The 15550-nt window shown below is 53.6% G+C and overlaps 8 protein-coding genes across 8 annotated transcripts; 4 read left to right on the top strand and 4 right to left on the bottom strand.

Moving 5' to 3' along the window:
* Positions 1 to 587: 587 nt before the first annotated feature.
* C8A04DRAFT_32558 (uncharacterized protein) lies at positions 588 to 1628 on the top strand (the record flags this gene model as incomplete). The annotated part of the gene is made up of 1 exon (XM_062782137.1): positions 588 to 1628. The coding sequence occupies one exon, from the start codon at positions 588 to 590 to the stop codon at positions 1626 to 1628; it is 1041 nt and encodes a 346-aa protein (XP_062633288.1).
* Positions 1629 to 2357: 729 nt separating this feature from the next.
* C8A04DRAFT_32557 (S-adenosyl-L-methionine-dependent methyltransferase) lies at positions 2358 to 3953 on the bottom strand (the record flags this gene model as incomplete). The annotated part of the gene is made up of 9 exons (XM_062782136.1): positions 2358 to 2915; positions 2965 to 2989; positions 3048 to 3085; positions 3145 to 3167; positions 3219 to 3341; positions 3393 to 3411; positions 3468 to 3581; positions 3631 to 3687; positions 3816 to 3953. 9 exons carry the CDS (start codon positions 3951 to 3953, stop codon positions 2358 to 2360), a joined length of 1095 nt encoding a protein of 364 aa, XP_062633287.1.
* A 914-nt stretch (positions 3954 to 4867) lies between these two features.
* On the top strand, positions 4868 to 6504 carry C8A04DRAFT_40318 (Pisatin demethylase; the record flags this gene model as incomplete). The annotated part of the gene is made up of 3 exons (XM_062784899.1): positions 4868 to 5072; positions 5149 to 6323; positions 6385 to 6504. 3 exons carry the CDS (start codon positions 4868 to 4870, stop codon positions 6502 to 6504), a joined length of 1500 nt encoding a protein of 499 aa, XP_062633286.1.
* Positions 6505 to 6878: 374 nt separating this feature from the next.
* C8A04DRAFT_15407 (uncharacterized protein) lies at positions 6879 to 8947 on the top strand (the record flags this gene model as incomplete). The annotated part of the gene is made up of 7 exons (XM_062778476.1): positions 6879 to 7105; positions 7171 to 7518; positions 7578 to 7687; positions 7741 to 8012; positions 8113 to 8527; positions 8581 to 8792; positions 8843 to 8947. The coding sequence occupies 7 exons, from the start codon at positions 6879 to 6881 to the stop codon at positions 8945 to 8947; spliced, it is 1689 nt and encodes a 562-aa protein (XP_062633285.1).
* A 734-nt stretch (positions 8948 to 9681) lies between these two features.
* C8A04DRAFT_15399 (uncharacterized protein) lies at positions 9682 to 10095 on the top strand (the record flags this gene model as incomplete). Its single annotated transcript, XM_062778475.1, has 1 exon — positions 9682 to 10095. The coding sequence occupies one exon, from the start codon at positions 9682 to 9684 to the stop codon at positions 10093 to 10095; it is 414 nt and encodes a 137-aa protein (XP_062633284.1).
* A 483-nt stretch (positions 10096 to 10578) lies between these two features.
* C8A04DRAFT_15418 (uncharacterized protein) lies at positions 10579 to 10758 on the bottom strand (the record flags this gene model as incomplete). The annotated part of the gene is made up of 1 exon (XM_062778481.1): positions 10579 to 10758. The coding sequence occupies one exon, from the start codon at positions 10756 to 10758 to the stop codon at positions 10579 to 10581; it is 180 nt and encodes a 59-aa protein (XP_062633283.1).
* A 301-nt stretch (positions 10759 to 11059) lies between these two features.
* C8A04DRAFT_32554 (hyperthermostable beta-1,4-mannanase) lies at positions 11060 to 12401 on the bottom strand (the record flags this gene model as incomplete). Its single annotated transcript, XM_062782135.1, has 3 exons — positions 11060 to 11779; positions 11837 to 12166; positions 12225 to 12401. The coding sequence occupies 3 exons, from the start codon at positions 12399 to 12401 to the stop codon at positions 11060 to 11062; spliced, it is 1227 nt and encodes a 408-aa protein (XP_062633282.1).
* Positions 12402 to 13831: 1430 nt separating this feature from the next.
* C8A04DRAFT_15420 (uncharacterized protein) lies at positions 13832 to 14650 on the bottom strand (the record flags this gene model as incomplete). The annotated part of the gene is made up of 2 exons (XM_062778483.1): positions 13832 to 14488; positions 14549 to 14650. 2 exons carry the CDS (start codon positions 14648 to 14650, stop codon positions 13832 to 13834), a joined length of 759 nt encoding a protein of 252 aa, XP_062633281.1.
* Between the last annotated feature and the right edge of the window lie 900 nt (positions 14651 to 15550).

The following is a 15550-nucleotide window of genomic DNA, read 5'->3' as shown; positions in this document are numbered from 1 at the left end:
GCGCAGCGTGGATCGGTTGGCTTTTGTCTCATTGGCCCATTGTGCTTCACGTAGGTTAGGGGAGTTTGAGGTTTCATAGAATCCTGTCATCACGGGTGGACAAGGGTGAAACGGACAGCCAGACAGACAGCTACGCCCCACTAGGGTTGTGAATACGCTTCGAGTGAACCATTGTCCAGGTCAAGAGGATCCACGTAGGGAACGTGGACTTAGTGCTAATAATTATCGAGTAAATTCTGTAGAGAGGACCCCGAATTTTCATCCAGCCATTTGAAGCGGTCTCTTAATACTGAAGTTCACAACAGAAAGCTTGCGTACCGACGCAATTAACCTCCCAGACGTTGGTTGGGCTTAACGGCAGGTGTACGACGTAAAGCAGGTTTAGATTCCCAAATTTTAGCTATGATCTTTGACAATTTCACCTCAGGAACATGTATCCGGTTATATTACAGTTAGATATAGTGTTAACTATACATTGTGGCAATGGGAGAAACTAAATACACGGTCACGTGATGGTACATACAATCATGCCAAGCTGCAGCGCTCGACTCTGTGGATCCTTGGCTCAAGCTCAATCAAAACACAAAATGCCGACCAAAAGGGAAACCATCGTGGGAGAAGGCGATTCAGACTTAGAACCTGTAGAGGACCTGACCCAACCGCTGGCTTTGAGATCGAAACGGACGGAACGACAGAGGAGAAGGCGAGAGAAGAGGGCGCAAGCCGCGATATCAAGTACGCAAAATGAGCATCGCGAATTTCTTGACCTTCCTCTCGAGCTGTTCACGGGAATCTTGTACTTGCTCCGCCCGAGCGATATCTTGGCTTTGTCAGGGGTCAACCGCTCGCTCCGTGCATTCCTCCTCGCCAACGAATCCGACATCGTAGGGCGGATTGTCCAGTTGCGGTATCCAATTCTCGAACGATGCCTGATCCCACCGGTTCCGATAAATGAGGTGGATCCGGAGGTTCGGCTCTTGCTTCAAAGCCCGGACCGCTCCGACGTCGTTGTATCGCCCCGGAGCGTCCTACAAAATATTCCCCTTTCGGACAACACCCTTCACTGCACGTGTGTGACCTGCATGGTCCGCTGGACGGCTCTCTGTGCTGCCGTGGACTTTGCGCACTGGCAAGACCACCTGGATAACGGCGTCCCGATCCCGACGGTACCTCGCGGGACCTCTCCGCCCTGGAACCAGGATCTCCTAGCCCGGAACCGCCGCATCGTTCTCGCATCTTTATCCAGTCCACTACAATACGCGCGGATCTTGGAAGCGCATCTTGATTCAACGATGCGATCCATCCGCCGGCACAGCCGCAACACATCTGACCGGCGCCCTCATTATCGCATGTCGGATGCGGAGATGCGCGCGGGCGCCGACTCGTTTTTGAGCCAAGAAGGCCCTCACACAGTCGATTACCCTTACAGCCGAGAGCTGTACTACATGCTGGAGGTCTTCCTGCCCGGCCGGAGCTGGATCGCCGAGCGTCAGGAATGGGTGTATATGGCTCAAGAGCAGTGGCATGAATGGGACTTGCGCAACCTCGTCCAGAGAGCTAAAGCAAGACGGCATGAGGGCCCTCACGGGGGCCGTGCTCTTCTTACTGAGGTGGATAATTCGACCTGAACCAAGAGAGGTACAGAAGCCGCGACGCTGCGGAGGGTGGGAGAGCGCACGGAACGGACTAGCGTTAGCATTAAACCTTGTGGCTCACGGTGGTCGTTCCATGCTGGGGATGGGCCATTTTCTTTGGGTTGGACAACCATTCAAGCGTAAAGGTATGGGTTTATGTGGCCAGTCGAGGCTTCCCTTCGGGGATGATAGGTTCTGGAATACCTACAATGAAAAACTCATTGAAGTTTGAGAGTTTGAGAGACATCCTGGTTGCGGCCATACTTGTCAATCTGAAAATACATGATCACCGGGGGCCTCCATTTATATCTGCGAATCACAGTGTTTCCCGTTAATCCAGAACCTTCCTGCGCGGGCGCCGTCGTCCGCGGTGTTTCTAGGCCAATTAGACAACCATTCCTATTGCTAGAAACAAGCATGTTGAGTCTGTCTTCGGGGTGGTCGAGGCACAACGCGAGAAGATGGTGTTCACCTCCAAGTACTGGTCCTTGGCGGGGGTGAAGGACCAGACGATGACTGGATGGAGTACGACTGAATCATAAATGGGTATTCGTATTTCACAAGGATTTGTAGCTAGCTCACTACCGCGCGCCGAGGCTCTCGTATGTGGCAGTCCGCAGTTTTCTTGTTCATGCACCTCCGGGTTCTGTTGGTGCGTGTTTTGCCGCCGGTTTTCGACCATAGACAACATATCTGTGCTTCGTTAGCGAATTTGGCCCCCAACTATTTGACCTCAGGGGGCACTGACATCGGCCAATAGGCATGGACTTTTGTATCCCGCAAAACCTTCCTCGCGTTCGCCGCAAGTACGATCGCCTCCTCCTGACTCCAGCCAAGGGCTCGAGTAATCGGCGCCAAGATGGCCGACTCTAGAACGGGGTCCATGTCATGGAGAGCCCACGCACCTAGTCGTTTATACTTGGGGTCGCGTGGCCAACTGTTGGTCGGCCATTTGTAAACATATTCGACGACATCTTCGAACCCGGCCTCCTCCATCAGCGGCTTCCATTTCTGGGCTGCCGAGAGGGGGCGACCCATCGTTTCCATGGACTTCATTAGCCAGGTCATCCAGGTCCAGAGATCCGACTTCTCTGTAAAGGTACCGTCGTCGCAACCGATGGGGAGGGCCATATCCTGTGCCTCAAAATATCCGCCGGGCTCGAGTTGGTCATACACCTTCCTCACGATGGCGGCATTATCGGCAAAGCTCCCAGTCATAAAGCGGCTAAAAATGAAGTCGAATGGTTTCGTCCAGGTCCAGTACTTTTCTAGATCGTCGATCTGGCAGGGTTAGTTGTCGTTCTCCGCGTTGGAGGAGAGCGGACTGTACCTCAAATGAGCAATTTGGGGGAACACTGGATGAATGTCAGTGAGGCTGCGAAAATCAAGGGAGGCGGGGTTGAGCTCGCGTACAATTCTGGTTGGACTGGACTGAGATCTACCCCAATCACCTAAGCGCGAGAAGTTAACGACCGGTTCGGTGAGACTCGAGAGGATGTCATGAAAGTACCTCTGCCTCGGGATGCTCGTCCGCTGACCTCGGGTTAGCGTGCACCGGAACGGCATGGGGTAGTCATTTCTTACCATAGTCGATGCACCAAATCCCCGTCCCTGTCCCAAGGTCAAGGACTCGCTTTGCGCCATCCTTTTTGGGGCACAGGCAGATCTCGTCGTCAAACGTCAATCGAAAAATATGGTGTTGCAAGTCTGCGGCGGTTAGTTGCCGCTAATTCCTCGTGCTTCTGATAAAGAACGTACCGAGACGTTCTACTTCAGACTAGAATGACGCGGATTAATCAGTGTGGGCCCGGGGCAAGATCGGGTGGCACGTACTGCGTCGTTGGGCATGAAGTATTTCCCGGCGCTCATCGCATGGTAGGTTCGCCCATTTTCCTCGTGGTACGCAAAGATCATGGACTGGAGCGAGACAAGGCTGGAAGCGGATGACTAGCAGATGTCAGTCGGTGGTGAGAAAACGTCGTAGAGGCTTACATACACCATCGCCTGACTCGTAGCCATCATAGTCGTCGTCGTCGTGATCCTCCCCTGGCCCCTATTTAATGGTTAGTAAAACCCTTGGCACGACGCCCTGTAATCTCTGAACCAGCATCCTAACACCACCGGTGCATCGTGCAATTTTTGTTCGACGGGGCGGGAGCGCAGCTGGAATTTGGAACGCACCAGCTCGACTTCATCTCGATGGGGTTGAGGTTCGGCCTCTGTGGGAGCTGTTGTGGGCGCTGTTGTGGGCGCTTGTGTGGGTGAGGGTGCGTCTACGGGCGCCTCTGCGGGAGTTTCTGCGGGAGCCGGGTCAGACATTGTGTCGCGCTGAATCGCGCTGTGTCGCGCTGTTCCTGCGCTGGTCCTGGGCGTTCTAGCGAGTCGTGGCTTGTGGGCGTGTGCTGCGTAGGTAGTCTGGGCGGTGCTAGTTTGTCGCCGTCGACGCGATTGCGGAATGGCGTTACGGTCCGTTGCGGAAATTTCGAGGGAAGCCCAACCGAAGAGGTTGTCGCGGTCGGCGCGGCAGGCCGGCTTTTTGTAAGGTACAAAGGTACTCGTATCCGTACACAGTACATGAACGTTAGGGCAGCGTCCTGCCCTGTTGCTCTTCTTCTTGTCTTGGGGACCCCGTCTCTTCCCCGTCAACCTGAGCGGGAAGCCGAAGCGGGGCGACGGGACACCGGATTTTGCACTGTTGCACTCACTGATCAGGGCTCACATCCATGGCGCCATGCCCGCAAAGCTCCGTCCCTGGTCTGTGCTGGGGCAACCCGAGCTTCTAATTCCCAATTCGGTCGGTCTCGTGGGGGTCCCCTGGCGTTAGTTATTGGAGCCTTTTGGGCCATCACATCAAAAAAAAAACGTTATGCCAGCGATGAACTCGAGCTGGGATAGCCTATGACGTGGCGAACAGTCGGCCAGTGCGCGGGCTGGGATTTCACCCCAGGCGAAGCAACACCATTGGTCGCACTCTTGCAAATCGCAAGCCCGGGACACCGTTCCGGGTCGACTAGTCGACGAGCCCATGCCCGTTTCGTCCCAGCAGACATTTGCCCACACAGTAGCGCAAGAATGCTGGAATCCCAGCGCTGGTGGCGCAAACTCCCCTCTCTGTTCTCCCATCCTCCCGCACGGTATGTGCTGCAGCAACACCCCAGCCTCGGTTACACCAACAATCCCAATTCATCGTCTTCCCGCAGCGCATCAGTGTTGAACGACTCCCGGGCTTCACCATGTTGCCGCATGAGCTCCCATCGGTCGCCCTCATCGGGCTCGGCCTAGCTATTTCTTATTTGATTATCACGCGTGTCCAGGGATTTTTGCGTTCGAGACACATACCAGGTCCGTTTTGGACCGCGTGGACGGATCTCTGGGTGATTCGCGCGCAGTTGAGCGGCCGTTTCTGCTTTATCCTGCAGGATGCAAATAAGAAATACGGTGCGTTTCGCTATAGCGCAGCTGAAATCACAGCAATTCTCCAAAAGTACAGATCTAACTAACAAACATTGCGCAGGTCCCATTGCAAGAATCGCACCCAACTGGGTTGTGTGCGGCGATGCTGCAGAACTGCGGCGCATCTGGGGTGTCCGGTCGGCCTTCAAGCGACCATTTTGGTACCGGAGTTTTCGGTTTGACCCTTACAAGGACAACGCCTTCTCTACAACCGACGACCAAATCCATGAGGCCCTGAGGGCAAAGCTCATGCCAGGCTACGGCGGCAAAGATGTCGACAACCTTCATCAGCTCATCGACCGGCAGGTCGCAGGGTTGGTGTCGTTACTTGAAAATAAGTATCTCTCGAGCGAAGGTGAATTCAAACCCGTCGATCTGGCGCGCAAGGTCCAATATTTCACTCTCGATGTCATCTCCGCCCTCGCATTCGGCAAGGAACTCGGCTATCTCGAGGCCGATAAAGACCTCCATAGCTACATTGCAACCACGGAAAGCACCCTCCCGATCATGCTTACCATTGGCTTCCTCCCGTGGCTCCTCCGGGTTATCCAGTCCCCACGGCTCAAGGCGTTCATGCCTGACATTGACAAGGTTGTCGGTATTGGCACCGTGATCAAAACCGCCCACCAAGCCGTGGCCGAGCGGTACGGTGAAAAGCCGGTCATCAAGAGGGACATGCTCGGCTCCTTCGTCGCCCACGGCTTGACTCGGGAGGAAGCCGAGGGCGAGACTGTTGTTCAGATTATTGCCGGTTCTGATACTTCAGCAACTGCCATCCGTTCCACTCTACTTTTCATCATCACAAACCCCCTGGTCTACCGCCGTCTCCAGGCCGAAATTGACACCGGTATTCAAGAGGGGCGCATTTCGTCTCCCATCACCGACGCCGAAGCCAGAGAGCTGCCTTACTTGCAGGCTGTCATCCGCGAGGGCTTGCGCTTGTGGCCCCCCGCGACCGCCGCGCTGCCCAAGGTTTCCGATCAGGACCAGGTTGTCTGTGGTGTCCATATTCCGGCTGGCACCAACATTGCTTGGGCTCCGTTTACCTTTCTCCGGAACAAGGAGACTTTTGGCGAGGATGCCGATGTGTTCCGCCCTGAGAGATGGCTCAACATTGATGTAGACAGGTATAGGACCATGGATCAGACTGTTATGATGGAGTTTGCTTCTGGCAGCCGCTGGGAGTGTCTGGGCAAGACTGTGGCACAGATTGAGTTGAACAAGACATATGTTGAGGTAAGAGTCCACTGAGTTTCGTATTCTGTTCTGGTGAACTGGGAAATGCTGACTGCTGTAGCTCCTCCGTCGTTTCGACATTGCCTTGCTCGATCCCACCAATCCTTGGACGTCGTTCAATGCGGCTGTCTTCATCCAGAGCGATATGAATGTGAAGGTTACGAAGAGGGATCTGGCTTAACGTCATAGGCTAGCGATCAGTCATGTTAATACCTAATGTGTAACACGTTTTTTTTATTTTTTAAGCAAATTACGGTCATGTCCGCAGGTGACAATTGTACTTTACGTTTCCGTGTTGTTTTGTAATTTTTGCAGCATGCGCGAACCAAGCCGAAAACCCACCGGCCCTGACTGGCCCGGGAATCCGAGGGCGGAGAATGGGTGCTCCGCTCTCGGTGTTCGGCTGCTTTCAGCCGGGACAGGCCCGGACCCGTCCGACCCATACCCTGCCATACTCCCCCCGATTCGCCGATAAGCAAATTTCCCGCCCTCTGCGAGAACTTCCCATTTCAAACTGTGAGGATTTGGAGGAGACCGGCGGGCGACAGCACGGTGATGACTTCAACACCCAGCGAACGTACCCCATTGTTGGGCGCGGAGCAACCGGCATCTTCGGAAAGCCCGCCCAGTTTCAAAGACACACCGCCGGGTAACGGGGGAACGAAATCATGGAGCCAGCGTGTCGCCGCCTCTTTGCACTCTCTTCTTTTAGTGCACGTCGAAAAACGGATTTTACTCGCTGGTTTTCTTATTACGCTTTCGTTTAGCTTCACACAAGTTCCGTGAGTCTGGGTACCTAGTGACCGCCTCGGATTTTGATTTGCTCATCTCAAATTCCAAACCGCAGAATCTTTTACGCTTTTCACTTGATGGAATGTGATGTGTTTTACCAAACGCACCCACCCTTTGACGGCCCTGGCGATCGATGTAGCCGAAACGAAATTGCCGCAGGGACGGCGACACAATTCTCAATCTTGGGTATGAGCACCACATTTTGTGGCACCATCAACTTGTTCCTCGCGGGCTGGATGACCAAGCGGTTCGGCCCGCGTGCCGCCCTCATGATTCAGACACTGGTTCCTGCAATACGTGTTTCTACTCAAATCCTAGGCGTGTTAGCAGGTGGCCAAGCGGGAATCGTTATTTTCCAGTGCACACAGCTCATCACCATTATCGGAGGCCCAGTGGGATACATGTGAGTGTCGTCCGCCAGTGCCGATATCGATCGGAGAGAGAGTTTTAACATATTCTTAGCCTCGTGGCCAACATTATTGCTGGTGAGGTGGTCGAGCCGTTACGCCGAACGGCCGTGTTTGGTATGTTGCAAGGTTGTATCATGCTTGGGCAGGGCATTGGCTATCTAAGTACGGGTTCCTACTTCCGTTTGTCAAGAGCCACTCTAATCTATTCTCGACAGCTGGCGGCATGATTGGTGACGAATGGGGTATTCGTCGCCCCTTCGAGGTCGCGTTTTACTTTTTTCTCATTTCCACCCTTTATGTTCGCCTTGCCATACCGTACATAGCCGCAGACGCCCTGTCGGGAGCCACGAAGCCGAGTTCGAAAACTGTTTCTGGGTTCTTGTCCCCGCTACGCATCCTCGCTCCTCAAAGGGTTCTACTTCGCACTGGACTCACGAGGAAACATTACGGAGTCATATTTCTCTGCGCGGGGGTATTTCTCGGTGTGGTACGTCGATTCCAAATTCCACAGCCCAATCCCTTTGGCCTTCTACCATTTTCCCTATTTCCTCGCCACAAAGCGGTACGATCGCTAACCCCTGCGGTAGTTGGCCACTGGCTATGCACCGTTGTTGATCCAAATGTATGCCACGGCGAAGTTTGAGTTCCAACAGGGCGACAATGGGTGGCTCATGTCCGGATTTGCCTTTATGCGTGCCACGTTCCTCATCTTGATTTTCCCCCGCATCATCAACAGTGGCCGGAAATGGTACCTGGCCCGTGAGAAAAGGAGTGTGGCCGTCACCAATGAGTCACCACCTTCGCCTTGCTTGGCAACAAATCCGGAGGAATTGGAGGCGCCCATGGCAAGTTTGGCTGAGGAAGAGCCTATCGCGGCGAGAGAAGTGAAAGAGGATGAGGGCACCGCTTTTGACCTCTTCTTCTTGAGGATCAGCTTGGTTGTTGATGGGGTTTTGACCATGTGTGCAGCATTTGCTACTAAAAGCTGGCACATTTATTTGGGTGAGGATTTTCACATAAGATTAACGCTAACGAGGTTGGCTAACGTGTCGTAGCCGCCTGTTTACTCCCATTTGCCTCTGGTACGGCTCCCGCAGCTAAGGGTGTCATGACAGAGATGTGTTCGCCATCTAACAGAGCTGATGCCTTGAACGCTCTGACGCTTGTCGAAAATATTGCGAGGTTGGCGACTCAGGGGCTTTTTGGATTTGTCTTTGCTGGTCTTTCGGAGATCGGAAAGTCTCATTTGACTTTCTTTGTCAACGCGGTGAGTTTTCTAACTGATTCGCTCGGCGGCCATTTGCTAATCAAATGCAGGGTATTGCATTTCTGGCCGGGAGTGTTTTACTTCTCTCCCAATTTCCCCCAGAAGGAAGCAAGCTCGTTGATCAAGATAACGAAGGCGAGGAAGATGAAAGGTGATAAGAGATTTTCTAGGGGCTATGGATATGCTATTACCTAGTGCATCCAGTTCCGTTGATACATCTTGCGGACATTTGGTCGTATGGTATTTGCCATACGTACTGTACCATTTGCATACCTTTGAGATGTAGACTTGTACGTAATTCGGTGTCAGGCTACTCCCGCAAAAAGGGGAACCTCGGCACCTTATGGGAGAAGTAGCTAAACATTATTCTATAATACCCGTACTGTGTGACTTGATGTTGATACGGGTAGGGCGAGGGGTGGAAACTCTTTAATGTGGAATGTTGAATGCATCGCTTGTCTGGTCAGGGGCCGAACTTGGGGAATAGTCTTACCTCTTACTTCATCGTACGACCACAGCAAAAGCTTGAATGGATTGATGCGTTGTAAAGATCCCATGTTTACGAATGCCGAAGGTCACAAACTCAATGGACCGTGGTATCGGCTAAATATTGCGTCCCTGGAGACTTGGTTAAACAGACGTCTCCCGTGAGCGACGGGGAACGCATCCGGAAATGGGTGAGATGGTTAATTGCAGGCTGGTCGAACCAAAGGCGACGGGTAATTAATTATAGAGTGAACGATGGGCGAACTTGGATATATGTCCGCCCAAGATACGGCTTTGGTCGTGATCCATGTGCGGTTAATGTTATTTAGTCTCGCCCACATGCTGTCGCCGTTACTCGGTCTCCTCCCGTACATTCCTATTTACTTTTCCAAGTGTCAAAGCTATGGCCCTGATCCGTCGGTTTTCGGCCTTTCTTCCAATCGTCTCAGCGAGCTTATTTTCTTTCGGCCAATCCGTCGTCCCTCGACAACAGCTATCCGATTGTTCCGACAAGACACCCATCCAGGGCCTGTGGGAGGTGACACATGTAAACGTGACTCATGATCAACCGGAACGTCCTGGCACGGCCTCTTGGTCGGTTCTCAACACATTGACGAATACAACTGAGGATCTCAACTGCACGCTGCGCGCAAATTACATATGCGAACTGGACGGGACGCCCGAAGACGACTCGTTCCACATTTGGCTGCAAATAAACTTGAACATAGCGGCTTTTACGCTTAACCAAACACTCACGTGCCAGGACCAGCTTGTTAAGTGCGTGTTTCAAGTTGTTCACGTCCTTTGGCGTTGCTGACCTAGTCGTCTAGATCGGCGTACGTTATAGGGGTCGTGGATATTCGGTTGGCTTGTGGCGAAGGCAACACCCAATGTTTTGGGAAAGAGGAGGCCACTTCTGTTGATGGTATTGTGTCGGCAACAGATTTTCTAGGTCAGTAGGATGGACACAACAACGACGCAGAGGTGAAAGCGGATGTATGGTGACACCCGACTCGTCAAGGTCAACGGTCGAGTTTACATTTCATCGAAAGTGATAGAGTACACAGTAAGCTAGGTAATCTTTACTTCCTTGCTTCTCGCAAAAGTGGCACCGAACAGTTGCATTTCATATCCCATGTTCCTTCCGACGCCTCCAAATCCGCCTTGTTACATCGACGACGTGTTTCGATAATTGCTGGGAAAACTTTGCTCCAGTTAGTCTCGACCGTTTTTCTTGGGGCCTGTAAGTCGTACGTTTGATTGCGGCTATCGGGCCGAGCTTCATGTAGATATGAACGACTCATCCATAACTGCAGGCGCAACCCTTCCTCTGGGCGGGATCGAAGTTGGGGTATGGGACGCAGAGGTAACCCCTTGGACATGGATTGCCCCCGGCGCCGCACGCTGAGGTAGTGCATGGGCCGGTGTATTGGCCGAAAGCAGCGGCAGCAATTGCAAGGAGGAGGACGTATGATTTCATCGTTGGTCGAGAAATAGAGAGACGAAAAGAACAAAACAAGACAGACTTCATTTAAGGGGGAGTATTTATACGACATACGTGCTGTTGACCGCCCCGCTCGTGCCAGAGACGCACGCGCAGGGCCGAGCAGAGAGGAACCGGCTTGGTCCGACTTGGCTTCAAGAACCCAAGTCTGATTTGTAGACGGTGCTCCATGTCATCTCGGCAACCTGCTCGGCGAGGGCTGGGCGTCCATGCCTCAAAGCGGCAAAGTGAGACAAAGAGGGGTTTTTAGGAAGATTTTCTAGATTAGCTCGTGCATTTACTCGACGTTCAAGCCATTCATCTCTTCCGCATGGCCATAGACAAGAGTCTGCGCCTCCTCATCCTCAATGTAAATGGTAAACCCATCGTCATTGTTCCGGCCATACGAATACTCCGAGTATCCGTACTGCCAGTACATGCTCCCGGCAAGCTTTTCCTCCACCGTTGTCTTTTGCCATTTGCTCAGCACCTCAACCCGCGTCCGATTGTCGATCTTGCCGGTGTACTCCAGCCTTTTTTCCGGCGTCAACCAACCGTACTCCTCGTGGACAACGGGCTTACCAGCTTTTCGCCCGGCGCTGGCATGGTCACGAACCCACTGGTCCGTCCATTCCACCGTTTTGCTCCACCAGTCTGGGTAGGAATGGAAAACGCCAAAGTCGATGGTGTCAATGGTTAACTCGTGGTCAAAGTCGCCGCCATCCGAGCCGTTATAAAACGAGTCATCCGAGTCGCGGTTGAAGCCGCCCTCACCTCCCCAAGTAACGAGATGGTTGTTGTCTAGAGACTTGATATATGCGCTGATCTCGGCAATCCAGGCGGACAGCACCTCGGGTGAGCAGTTGTCGCTGGCCGGGAGGTTGCGGACTGCGTCGGCTCCGCACCGGGGCTCGTTGCTAAGTTCCCATGCGAACACGGCGGGTGAATCCTTGTACCGGGTAACCAGTGCTTTGACGTATCGTTTGAATGCGTCCTTGATCTTTGGCACCCTGTAGAACTGTCCCGGGGGGTTAGCTTCCCAGAGGGGTAATTGATGAGGTGCGGCAGGACATACATCGTCGTGGTATTTGCCGCCGAGGTTCACGGTGTACACGTCCATGCCTCCGTAATCAGCCCAGTTGTTGGTCAGCGTGACGAGAAGCTTGATGCCAGTCTTTTCGGCAGCCTTGACAACTTTGTCAAATCCGCTCAGGTCAATGGTGGAAGTGCCATTGGGATGCCACCACTGGAAGACGACATCCGATGGGCCAGCACCTTCCCCTCCGTACTGAGGAAGGCCATCGGGGATGTACGTCTTGTTTTTGTCGTTGAAACCCCAAGTCCGGAACACGGAAAGACCTGCATTCTTGGCAGCCGTCAACCCGTTTTCGATGTCTTGCTGATTCTATCACCAGGTCAGTCCAACTGGAGAAAAAACAACTCATCGTAAGCGAGGAACATACCCCGTTGAACGGGAAATAGTAGGCGTTGCTCCCTGCAAAATGAAAAGGTTTGCCGGCGAGCTTGAATTTATCGCCCTCGACCGAGACAAACTTGTCCCGGCCTTGCCCGGTGCAGCGAGCGCCAGCCGTGGCGGCGAGGAGGTGAGCCACCAGGAGATTTGAAGTGGGGATGCGCATTGTGATGGATGTTCAGAGACCACAAAGTTGGGACAGAGAAGGTTTTGGATGCTGAAAGTCTGTGAAAAAGTTGAATTCTTATGGAATCTCAAGTGTTATTACTCTTTCCACTGCGGAATGTCTTGAGCCGCCCCTCCGATCGGGAAACTATCCTAAGAGTCTTGGCAGGCACTAGCAGGACCTTTTCGCCGCGTCACAACATGTCGCTATCCGCAGCTATCCATGTCCCCGTTAATTGATTGACCGGATTATTTTACCGTTTTGTTTACGAACCACGGTCTTGAGCGGATGAGCCGAAGCCGCATCCCGTTTGGAACCGCCTGCTGTATGGCGGCGAGAACCCGCATACGGCCCAGTAGGTTGTCTAATTATGGTGTCTTTGCCCTGCGTCAAGGATTTGAGGTGTTCGTCAGATATATTGTAGGGCGGCTCGATGAGGGGATACACCGATGGCAGGCCGAACGGTTCCGGAGGGACGTGCTCAGTGATGGTAACGGTTAAGGCGGACACGTATGGCAACACCGGCCGCTCCGGATCCTCGGGTGGGCTCCAAAACTGAAAATTGGACCAGGGCGGCATAGCGGGAGGTGGCTCAAGTCTCAAGTCGGTGAGGAGTGGGGAATAAGAAGGTCTCAAAGAACTTGACCTGCGAGGAATAGCTGAGCGCTTTCCAGGTGGACAGGCCGTATCGGCTTGAAGCGTGTTCAGTGAAGTTTGGTAGTTCCAGGTTTGGTGTGCGATGAGCTGAACAGTTAGGCAGCTTCGGCCCCACCTAGACTGGTTGGGAAGCTGAGTGTAGCGGCGACCGACCCCCTAACAATGAGTGACGCAGCCGGGCGACGTCGCTGATTTCCTACCTAGAGGTAGTTGAAGCTTTGTACGGTTTCGAATCATAACGGGTACGAAGATATCAGAGGGCCGTTGGAGTGAAGCGGCGTTCCATTTCCTCAACTTCAATGAGGCGTGGAAAAGTTTGTTTCTCCTGGGTGCTCAAGAAAACGGGGGCACGCTTTGCTTGTTTTGATGACATAGGGCATATCACTTTGTAAGCTTACTTCTAAGACGGTTATAGGGTGACTGGATTATTTATTGTTCCCTCTGCGAACTACGGTCTCGCGCAGATGGACCGAAGCCGGATCCAGTTTAGAACCCAGTCGGAAAGCCAAGACAAGACTCGATGAATCTCGCTTCAATTCTCAATTCGACTATCCTGACTTGAATATTGTTACATGGCATGAAGGGTAAAATAACAAGTCTTCCTAGCTTCAAACCTTAAATAGGAGGCAGGGTGGAGAAAATGAATGGCCATATTAGAGATGCGCTAATGTTGGCCCCGATCCCCCTTGATTCCCAACAGCCGGAAAGAACTCGCACAGTCCGGCAATGAGTGGTAGCGTCTGGCGAGCTCGACGCCTCGTTGGTAGCAGCCCCTACTTTGCGATCGCGATATCCGCGCACGAGAGGTAGATCTGGCCAGTTTGGAAAGAGTTCCACTTGAACGACAAGAGGGTGTGCGCGGATTCGTAGTCGGGAATCTTGATCTTTTTGGTGACAGTGTAGCCGCCTGAGATGGTTGTGAAACAAGCCCCAAGCTCTGAGTTGTCGACACCCTCGCAGCCGCGCCGGCTGTCGGCCTGGAATGCGTTGCAGGTGAACCAGTCATTGCGCCAGCATGCCGCGCCTTCGGAGCAATCCGGGCTGTATCCGCAATCTTGGCCTGACACGTCGGTGCACGGCAGCGTTCCGGCTTCGAAGCAGTCTTCGGCGGCTTGTTTCTCATCGTCGGTAGGGAGGTAGGTGGGATCCAGAAACTTGTCGACGAGGGTCTGGTTCTGGCAGAGCCGGTAGGTGAACATTCCGCCGTGGTCACCATTGTGGTCAACGCACCACTGTACGTCAACGACCTGACCGGGAGCATAGGTTTCGACGACTGAAGCGCCCCATTTGTCGGTCGGTTGGTTGTAGTCGACGCTGACGCGGGCGTTGTAACCGCAAGGGCCGCTCCGGCCGACAGGGGCAGAGTCCAGGTCGGGCCAGGACTGTACAGGTTCCAAGATGGTGCACTCGGGACAAGTGTCGACCCCGGCCTAGAACAGAGTCACGGTCGGTGGGGAGCCATCTATCGCAGAATTTGAGGGTGAACGTACCTCTGCGCCGAGTCGAGTCCGGCTAGACGGGATTGTCAGGTAGCCATGGCCGTAAACCAGCTCGGCGAGGGCAAAGAGCGCAGCTCCGTGTGAAGTCTTCATTTTGGGAGGATGTTGATGCTGATGAGAGTGGTGAGAGTGTTGAGGGATGCTGATGCTGAGGCTCGTCTCAACACATCCCTTGCGGGGATGAGCTCGTCGTTAAATACTCCAGTCTCCCCGTCGCCATGGCCGTCGGAGGCTGTCGGAGTTGATGCCGCCCCCCTGGCAGCTGTAAATGTAACCCGCGAAGCGTGGCATCCATCCCGTAAATTTGGCATCTCGTTCGGGCGTTAACAGCTGCCGCTCCCGAGGGAGGGCCTCCTGGGATGACGCTGCCGATGTGTGGGGAAGGGAGTTTGCGCGTCGATTTTGCCAAGGCGTAGCGCGGCAGTTTTTCCCCAGGTTGTGACGATCCACGAATGAGAGCATCCGGGGCACCACGGGGATGGGCTTGGCACATGGGGCTAACCAGGAACCGGACGCCTGTCGGGCCGTGTTTCGATGTTAGGGTTCCCGTCGGACCGAGAATGGACGCTGGGAGCTTGTGATGCATGCGGAGAAAAAGGGCCGAATTTTCAACGGTTCGCTCACTGTGGCTAGTTACTGTCTTACGGATGCCGTTCGTGGCCCGAAAAGGTTGACTCAACGCCATCCCTCCGCGTTCTTGAACACCCACAGGGTGGATGGCGATGAGAGCGTCCGCCTCAAGATTTCTCGACAGTCCAGCCGGGCCGAGGCCATAACTTCATTGCCCTGAAAAACCGCGTCGTCATCACTAGGTGCACATCGCGGGTCGCGGTGCCATCTCGGGGCTTCAAGGGATCAGGTGTTAATATTGACAATTTGACATCACGCGTCCTATCGGATGCGCAATTAGAACAGACACGGCAAAGGCTTAACTGGAAACGAGCCTCCTAGGACCTTCCTAAAATCAAGGTGGAGGACGCGCTCGCTGATGAG

This window comes from Dichotomopilus funicola (assembly GCF_033296635.1).
Source record: "Dichotomopilus funicola strain CBS 141.50 unplaced genomic scaffold C8A04scaffold_92, whole genome shotgun sequence".
Taxonomy (NCBI): domain Eukaryota; kingdom Fungi; phylum Ascomycota; class Sordariomycetes; order Sordariales; family Chaetomiaceae; genus Dichotomopilus; species Dichotomopilus funicola.
The sequence above is the reverse complement of the archived record's forward strand: the minus strand, read 5'-3'. Positions and strand labels throughout refer to the sequence as shown.